The sequence below is a fragment of the Triplophysa dalaica genome, chromosome 6, assembly GCF_015846415.1.
Source record: "Triplophysa dalaica isolate WHDGS20190420 chromosome 6, ASM1584641v1, whole genome shotgun sequence".
In the NCBI taxonomy this organism is placed as follows: Eukaryota; Metazoa; Chordata; class Actinopteri; order Cypriniformes; family Nemacheilidae; genus Triplophysa; species Triplophysa dalaica.
In genome coordinates, this window is record NC_079547.1 from 25,747,345 (window position 1) to 25,757,344 (window position 10,000).

A 10,000-nucleotide genomic window follows, 5' to 3' on the forward strand; every position below is an offset into this window, starting at 1 on the left:
TAGGTTTGATAGTTGTTTGTGAGTTTCTTATTCAAGTAATTTTTTTAATCTTTTGGTCTCACAATTCTGACTTTTTATAACTCATAATTCTGACTTCATTCTTAGAATTGTGGACTATAATGTTTTATGAGGTAAAACTGTCAAACTGATGTAATAAACAGAGGAAAGCCAAGTCCTCTATTTCAGGGGTTTTCAAACTTTATGATGCCAAGGACCCCCAAATATTATTAACCTTGTGAGGGACCCCCTTTTCTAAAATATATATCAATCTATATTTTTTATGTGTAAAGAAAGGTTTAAATAGTCAATGGGATATTATAAAGAACACACATAGTTTCTAAACCTAAATAGTCAGCAACTATTTCACTTTCAGTAAGAAACTATAGTGAGAAAAACTCACTAGAAAGATTCAAATACAAACAAATCTGAAAACTATCAATAGCAGAAAAGCAGATTAACACTGTGGACTTTTGTCATTTTTCCGGGGGGACTCTGCAACCTTCTGGAGGCCCCCTGGAGGTCCCCGGACCACAAAAATGACCATAAAACATGGCGGACGCTGTACATCCGAAACGTATTCACACTACTCCCACTCATACTAAACAGAACGTACTGTTTTAACAGCCGATAGGTACACACTGTCACAGTATGAGATGAGGACGCAGGAAGTGTTGAGCTGTGTTTCGCCTCAATTCTGATGCTCATTTTGTGTTCTCTGAGCCAGGATTAGGAAACACACACTAAGAAGCTGGGATCAGCCGGGATTACTGCCTTCCAAATGTTTCATTATGTGTGTGTGTTTGTGTGCACACGTCTCATCTGTGACCTGCCATTGTGTTCTTGTCATCACATTTAATCTGCATTCTTACTCTCTCATAAAAGAACAATTCATAGGATGAAACATGTCTTTTAATGAATGAATGCAGTTATATCAATATCTAAACTGCATGTTGAAATGTGTATGACTGAATAAAGAAAGGAAACATGTATGTGTGCGAAAGGAGAATGTGAGCGCGCCAGATGACTGGAGTGAATTTTGGCTTGTACGGCCCCTCATAGAAAAGTGTATGTTTACTTCATCCTCCGGTGCGCGCTGGGTATTTATGATGATGTAATCCAGATGGAGTGACTGTGTGTTCTCACCAAACGCGAATGAAGCATGAAGCGCGAGTGATTTAAATGTCAACGCAAAGACGTGATAGTACATCCTGTGGCGTGATTCGTGCGAATGAGGTGACGAGAATGACGCGGCACGCATTGAGTGTTTCAACATTTGACCCGTGAACGCGAGTTGAAAAATCTGAACTTTGGTGAAAATTTGCGCCGCATTTACCAAACAGGAGCTTGCTCTAGAAGTGACGGGAAAATGACGTAGCGAGCGGAGGCAGAAATCCGAAAAAACAATGGAGGACAGAATCATCGTTTCTTTATGTTGATACCTGGAGCTGTACGACACATCTTTTATCAAAACAGGAATAAAAATTAATTTGCTTGGAAGAAAGTGAGTGAGGGGGTCGAACAATATGGTAAGTTTTAAAAAAACGTTCTTCAATCAATATATAAATATATATCAGAGACTGGAGCCACCTGGGAGAAAAAGCCCCTCCCATGACGGCAATTCACGTCTGTTGTGTTGAGTAGTGAATTTCACACGTGAAAAAGTGAGTAAACTCAAAATGTTCAAGCGTATAACTTCACGCAAAAGTCGCATTTGGTGGGAACGCTCTATGAGAGGGCAAAAGTAGTATTAACCAATCACAGCCTGGTTTGTTCTGATCCAATCAAACCAGTACGGACAAAATGTAAAGATCTATACGGACTGTGTGTGTGTGTACATACCTGAGCCACGTTAACATAGTCATCATCAGACAGCGTGTCCAGCATCTCCATGACAGAGGTCTTCATCAGTTTCAGGGTCAATCCGCTCACACTTCCACTCCTACAAACACACAACAAACATGAAGACATCAATTCATAAACTCCTCCATAAACCATATGATCTGAACTCATTTATAAACATTACACACCTGACGGATGCTTTTATCTAAAATTATGTGCAGTTCTACACACATGTCAAACCCATGACCTGCCAGCTCTCAACACGATACTCCAGCAGTTAAGCTTTACAAAATGGCAACATGTGCCACAACTGCCGTTGCCAAGCAGAACCTGTTGCTAAGCATCTCTCATCTCCAGCACGACCGTCTAAAGTGGATTCTAGACGGCGTGTTAAACGCAGCATCTTTCCAGAGAGTGGATGTGAACGGCGTGCTGCAAACGGAGAATAAGGAGGACCCACGGCGGCTTTTCAAAAGAGAAATGACAGCAGTGCGTCATCTGTAATTTCTCTTCCAGAATTAGACGGTGTCAGCAAGGCAAACAGCATTCTGGGAAAAGGCTTTCTGACAGATGTATTGTTTCGTTGCTCCGGCTGATACAATGAGATCAGTGTGAGATCGGTGTGACGGGACTTTTGATGGGCGTGAGATCGGCAGCTGTGTTAGCTGTGTGTGTGCGTTATTTCAATTACACATCCGTGTCTATTTAAGGTTAGCGCTGACTGCCAGCTAGCGACAATTAACTTCCATTAAGCATTTTTCCTTGAGAGGTTCGCTGGAGAATATCAATACTTCGGCACGTGATGAAAATGAAATGAAACTACACCACAGCCTTACAAACGACACTTCACTTCACAAAGACTTCTTTTAAACGTGCACAGAACTGCATCTATAACCTCATTGGTTGAGAAAGGTTGTGCGTGTGATGCTAAACAGTCTTTCACTTCTATTTTAAAGGTCAGACGTTTTAAATTCGACACCCGCAGCACAGACACGGGCATCAGGAACATCATTTGTCATGGCACTGAAGCTCTAAGTCATTTTCAGGTGATGTGAAACACTGAGGAGCGTGTGCTGTTTCCTCTTTTCACCAGGTGGCAGTAGAGATCCACACGTCATAACACATCAACACACACACATGGCGATCACGTGTGTTAAATGTGTGTATACGGAGAGAGATTTCTTACACATCCACGATGATGACCATGTCCTTTGGAGACGAAGCACCCTGAATATACCTGGAAAACACAAAACAACACACAAAGAGTCAGTGCTGACGTCACAACACGACAACAATTACACATGTACGGCACTAACATGATAAAAGACATTTCTAGATACAACTGTGTTTTTGACATGTAGTTACAGGAACATACAGAAATCATGAAGCTAAATGTAATTCTTTTTAAGACTCTTTTCATGCATTTTAAGATCTCATCGCCTCTTCAAGATTCAATCGTTGGCACTGATGACATGGTTTCCCCAAACATCAGGTTGTGTCAAACCTTCTTTGTGAAAGATATTTGTAAGAATGTTAGAAATTCTCAGTTCTGAGACCTCACAGTAGGACAAAAATACAGTCTCTTTTTGGTTCTGTTGAACACATGATGAGATATTTTGAAGAATTTAGGAACTACCGTCAATTTTTCACACTATGATAGTCAATGGTGTTCCAGGACTGAAAATTGCTAACATTCTTCCAAATATCTTTCTCTGTCTTCATCAATTTATACAGGTATACTGTTACATGATGGTGAGTAAATGATGACAGAATTTTCATTTTTGGAGGAACTATCCCTTTAACTGACTACACCCATCCAAGGTTTATTAGAAAAAGTAACGCGGCTGCGCTAAACGCCTTCCCACACACAGATCAGTGCGTCTCACAGTTATTCCCAGCAACAGCCCTCAGCCACGGTTCCAAATCTTTATCCTGCGACCATTTGCATGAAAACTTTCTTTTCCTCATCAGTCAACAGTGTTGTTTAATAATGGACCTCCCACTAATCGCCTACACAATGATTCAATTCAGGAAAACTTGACCTCTTTGGACAAATATGAAAAGATGACAAACAATTTAACACCCCGTATCACGTAGGAGATCGTGAGCATATAAGAGAACGAGCGACCGGACCGTCGTTGAGAGAGGACCAGGCCTGAACATGTTTTACGTTTGTATTTATGTTCTTGTGGCTGGCGGTCGACAGCGAGGTGGCTGCCGGCCTTTGACTTCCGTGTTTTTGTTTGTTTATTTTATTAAAACTTTATTTAAATGTCTGCCGGTTCCCACCTCCTTCCTTCCTTTTATTGAGCTTTTTCTACATTTACATTTACATTTAGTCATTTGGCAGACGCTTTTATCCAAAGCGACTTATTACAGGGACAATCCCCCTGGAGCAACATGGAGTAAAGTGTCTTGCTCAAGGACACACTGGTGGTAGATGCTGGGATCAGAACCAGCAACCTTTGATTTACTAGTTCAGTGGTTTAACCCACTAGACCACCATCTCACACTCGGAAAATGGAATTTAAGACTTTTAAAGGGGTTCTATTTTCTCTAAATTTATTTTTCAACATTTAAGTGAGGGATCATGTACATGCAGCCGGTTGTTAAGTATGGGATAATCCACGGCAAGCCGTGCATTAAAGGATTTAAATGCACGACGTGGAGGCGAAGAAGTGCATTAAAATGCATTAATGAAGATTATCGCGCTTATACCATGGTTATTTACCAAGTTAAAGTTTTTATTGATGTTTACTGTGTCATTTGTGATCAAACAGGTGAATATTTAATTTTTTATCGATATCAGGCAACAGGGGAATGTTATCCTGCTTATTAAATGGCTACTTACCACATGACAAAAAAACTGGACATGAAATGTGAATTTTTACCGAATGCAGACCTTCCGTTAGACGTTTACTTTGAGTTTTAAGGTAAGAAACCACGTTCAAATGTCACAATGTTACATCCGGGTTTCCATGTGTTATTAGTTTGAGAGGTTGTTGAGAATAACGAACCTGCAAATACCGCGAGTGGCCAATCAGAATCAAGCATTCCAACGAGCAGTGTAATAATACTTTTAAGACGCTGCGGACTTACTATGAAAGTGATTATATTTGTGGGGTAACAGGGAGATAATCATGGAGGATGTCCACTGTCACACTTCACACAGTTTAAGGACATCAAGGTCATTTCCCACCCCAGCAGAAGTTGGACACAAGCGGAGGTTTTATATTCTGAAGGTGACACGATGAAGTCAAGTCCACACTCTGAGCGGCGTTTATTATTGGTCTGACTCTCCTCTCGCTGCTGACAAACACATTCTTCAGTCCGTCTCTCGTATCTTTGTGCTGCTGTTAGCAGATCGCTCGACCGAGAGGGGCTTCGGCAGACATTTTTAGCCCGCCGCTCCATCTGAACGCAGGACCACAATGAATGATGCGCGGCACTTTTCTGTCGGCGCCGTCAAAATAAATAAATAAGGTCTTTTAACGGTAGCATCTGTCCACCGCTGATAGAGGCTGACATATAGAAAACACAAGTGAAGCCATTTTCACTTCCCGCCGCGCAATTAAAAACACATTACGCCCGACAATCAGCCTCACAGATTGATGGACGTGGCAGGGCGAGGCGAGAGAAGGCCATTGGCTGTGATACAGGCAGGTAGTGTGTGTTAGTAAATGAGCAGAGCGGTCGTGGAGGATTTCTTCTAGCGCGGTAATCAGGGTGAAGAGGAGACGTGGGAAGAGCTGCCAGGTGCCGGAGGCTCGTGAGGAGATATTTTCAAGCATGGATAAACGCTGGAGACATGGAAAAACCCCAAGCAGGGACAAAACACACTCACACACACACTGCTGTAAATCTACGAATGATGAACTTTGACCCAGAGCTTTGAGGCGAATCAAAACAAGACTTCTGTGTGTAAGATGAAATGTGGAGCGTATAACACTGATGCTCAGCGCTACACATTAAAGTGTTTCTATTTGTCTGACAAAGCTCATCTGTGATATTCTTTTGTTTCTCATTCAGTGCTAGTTCATGTATCTTAAATGTTAGTTTGGTGCTGTCACCCGCGTCGGCTCCTGATCACACTGCCGGGGTTTTTTTGGCGATACTTGCTGGCTTACTTGTACATTATCCTATTTATTATACGGCTACTTGCCACATGAGAAAAGAAATAGTGATGTAACAATTACCGGTTTTATGATAAACCACGATAAATACGTCCAACGTTTAGTGATAATATGGTATATTTGAGTTATCATTTAACCATACCAACTTATACCATGGTCTGTTTGAATATTGGTTTCTGATTGGCTGGAAGGTGTGCATTAAAAGCCTTTAATGCACGGGTAGCTCCAGTCAGTTTGATTACATTTGAAATGAACTGACAAATAACCGTCATATTCACCTGTTTGATCACAAATCACACTGTGAACATCAATAAAAGCTTTCATGCATACGTGTCCAACTCACTAATGCCTTCTCGTTGTGTTCTGGACTTTGACAGAATGTCCTACTGGTCAGTCCGCCCCTGTTTGAAGATTATTTGAACTAAATCTTGATAATACTGATAGCCATGATTATCTGGTTCACTATAATAATGATGTGAAAATGTCATACCGTTACATCTAAGAAAAATCGGGACATGAAATGCTAATTTGAAATATTTTACCGAATGCAGACCTTCTGGGAGAAAAAGACGTTTACTATCTTACTGACAATAGAACTATGATGTCACATATGTTATTAAAATACATATTTATAGTTAATTTGTCAAAAAAACTGTCAAAATGATTCGCTACATTCAGGTTACCGTTTGTTTTGAACAGTTGTTATCTGGGAATAACGGACTGGCAAATGTCCTGATTGGCCAATCAGAATCAAGCATTTTAACAAGCCGAGTAATAAGTAAGGAATAATTGACAAGGGGCCATTCAATAAGCCTCGAAGTGGAGTGGGCGTTACACCTCGGGTGTGCATTAACTTTAGATAATTGAAAAGACGGGAGTCAATTATTCCACTTATACCACGTCACACAAAATTTTTCAGATGATTTATTTCAAGAAATTTGTTATGTTTGCCGCTCTTCTAATGCTACTGTGGGTGGGGGACTATTTTCTCATCCGAAGCTGGCGGTAAATCAAAGACGTCATTTTAAAGGCTTGAGAGATTACTTTGGTATTTTATAGTTATAAAAATTATGTTTAAAAAACAGTATTCCATTGATGTTTATTTATTCATTAGGTGCCAGCTGCAGTTCTCACAGTTTTATAGAAAGCTTGTGGGGGTTGTTTAAAGCGTTTGCCCCCCTCTCTTTCTGCCTCTTCATCAGACATATTATTTGTTTTAAGCCAATCGTTGAACACATTTCCTGCCCAAGCTGTTGTCATTTTGGTGTTTTTGCATGTTTTTCAACTTTAATCTTGTCAAGATGTTCTTCAGTGACCGTTTTATGACGTTTGCTTTACTGACTGGCTTTGATGTTCGCTTTTTTTTGCCTTTGACTGTCAAGTCGCCCAATCGTCGAAATGTTCTTACTTTCCATAAATATTAAAAGTTATTTCTGGAAATTTAAATCATCTTCAATGTTGTTTGTGGTGGACTGTACCTACAGTATAAATCTGTTATGACGGTTAAACTTGGCGCAGGGATCGAACTGTAATTTGGTTGACAGATCCGGAACTACTTCATAGGTGTGCGTTTGACCGAAAAATAACGAACACCTGTAGAACCTTCGTCAGCCAATCAGACTCAAGTGTTCCAGAGCCCCGTGGGATAATACAACAATTAAAAGAGCTTGAAAAAACCCAGCTTACTTCTGTCAGGAACATTTATAATCTAGTTTCTTTAGAAGCTTGACTCTAGTTTAATTAAATGAAGACTGACATGTGCACGTTAATCCACACTCTCAAAACCAGAAAGTATACAAAAGAAAATGATTTCTTTTTTTATTGCCACATTTCCATGAGAAACACCAGCCGAACGCTAGAATTCAATTTCATGTCTCTCTGTTTGCTTTCTGCAGAAAATCCACACGCTCAGGATTCACTTTGTGTTGTGTTTGCACATGGTCTAATAACACAGCCGTGTGCTTCTGAACATTATGAAGACAGTTTCAGTAAACACAGAGAGAGCTGTGATGATCAAACATGACGAACATGCCTCGCAAACACTGCACACGGTGAAAGATCAACGGATTCAATGAAAGAGATCAGTTAGGACTAATACAAGAAGGTTCAGACGAGAGATGTCAAAGGCCACGAACACATCTGTCAACTAGAAATATCATCAGTAAATGTTGGATGTCAAGCCGGTATTGAAAGCGTCTCACACTGCTCTGACAACCATTGAGAACCCCTGAGAGGCGGGACGAGATGTGCGTCTCAAAACAGATCTCTGTCATCCCATCATCAGATGAAGGTCTAAAGTGAGGATAGTCAGGAGAATGTGAATGGAAGCTTCCGTTGATTATTAATTCATGATAGTAAAGATCTGTGTGTTTGTAAGTGTCAGTATATCTTTCTCTTGGGATTTATGTCTATATTCATCACTGCTGTCATGTGATGGCGATACTGTCCATCTGTGCCCGTCTCACTGTACCGTCCATGTATTATCCTGATGGATCCAGATGTGGTGTTTCTGCATGGATTCCACTCCGTAATTACCCCTCCACTGAGGACCAGTGATGCCATTCCTTCCCAGTCATTACCCACAATCCCCAGCGCCCTGGCCAGGTGACATGCAGATGGGCCGTCACATGCCAGCTTTATTAACACACACACACACATGCGCTGTAGAATGTCTAAAACCAAACGGAGATGATCAGGATCACTCAGAGCATCTGCTGTGGCACATGGATCAAAACACAAGCAAGCGCTCATGATCTTCACACACCTGCTTGTGCTCTTATGTTACTACACATTTTCAAATCAAAACAAACTCAGAACTATGAAACAACTAGAGATGAAATGATTCACCATCAGCCGGTTGAAAATCTATTATATTATGTGACGATTCAAGCCGGTTGAGATGTTGTTTGAATCGCAGTGCATGTTTCCAACAGCAGGGGCCGCTGTGGTCACTGCAAACTTGGAAAACGTGGATACGCTGATATTTCTGAAATGCAAAAAAATCCAATAAAAGCACAGACAAAGTCTTAGTCTGTTTATTTTGAAAAGATTTTGTGTTAAAAAAAATGTTTAACTTAGAATTCGATTTGAAATTTGTTTTCTTTCACAAAGAAACGTGCAGCATTTGAGAAATAATAAAGGGTCAGTTGTTAATTCCTAATTTTCTCAACTCATTTTGTAAAAATCTTGAAATTTTGTTTTAGTTGTTTTAGTGAATCGCTACATCCCTAAAAACGACACAAAAAGAAGTGAAAGAACTAAATTAACTATATTTCTCTCAACTTCACGAGGTGCATGCTGGGTAATTTTAAAAGGTTCTTGTGTTAAAAGAGTTATGGTGTTGGGTAATATTTTAAAGAAAATATTAAATGCTTTTAAGTTTTACTGAATTATTCATTTTAAAAATGACCACAAACCGGGTACAACAAGAAAGATTTTCAATGGCAGGTGAAACTTACAATATGATTTTTACATCATTTTTACATTTTAATGCATTCTAATGTTTTACATTTATCACTGCATTTGTACTCCGGCTTCAGTACAACACGCAATCACTGTTTCAACATGTTCTACATCAGAAGTGCACAGTTTGGTTACATGATGTAAAATATGTTCTTTCTATAAAGCTGCTTTGAAATGATATGCATTGTGAAAAGCAATATACAAATAGATGAAGAAAATAAAAACACATTTCTCAGGTAGTGGCTCCTATAGCATCTCTTCAATAGGATAAAGACATGAGGTAGGTCAAAATAAACATTGTCATATTCATGCTCTCTGACCATCTCTCTCTCTCTCTCTCTCTCTCTCTCTCTGTCTCTCTCTCTCTCTCTCTCTCTCTCTCTCTCTCTCTGTCTGTCTGTCTGTCTGTCTCTCTGTCTCTCTCTCTCTGTCTGTCTGTCTGTCTGTCTGTCTCTCACAGTGAATCTGGCACATTAAAAATGAGTCAATTATCAGCGCTTATCTCTGCTGAAATGATACGGTCGGCTCACACATGTGCAGCGCTTCATTTCTGACGGTCACAATCT

General features: G+C 40.1%; 1 protein-coding gene across 4 annotated transcripts in view; it reads right to left on the reverse strand.

Moving 5' to 3' along the window:
• Nucleotides 1–10,000, reverse strand: part of cacna2d2a (calcium channel, voltage-dependent, alpha 2/delta subunit 2a) — a 132,490-nt gene that overhangs the window by 25,243 nt on the left and 97,247 nt on the right. For all 4 annotated transcript variants that reach the window (XM_056749912.1, XM_056749911.1, XM_056749910.1 and 1 more), the window contains 2 exons: nt 3,026–3,076; nt 1,840–1,939 (listed from right to left, as the gene is read on the reverse strand). In XM_056749912.1, coding sequence (XP_056605890.1) covers nt 1,840–1,939; nt 3,026–3,076 — 151 coding nt within the window. The remainder of the gene's footprint in view (nt 1–1,839; nt 1,940–3,025; nt 3,077–10,000) is intronic.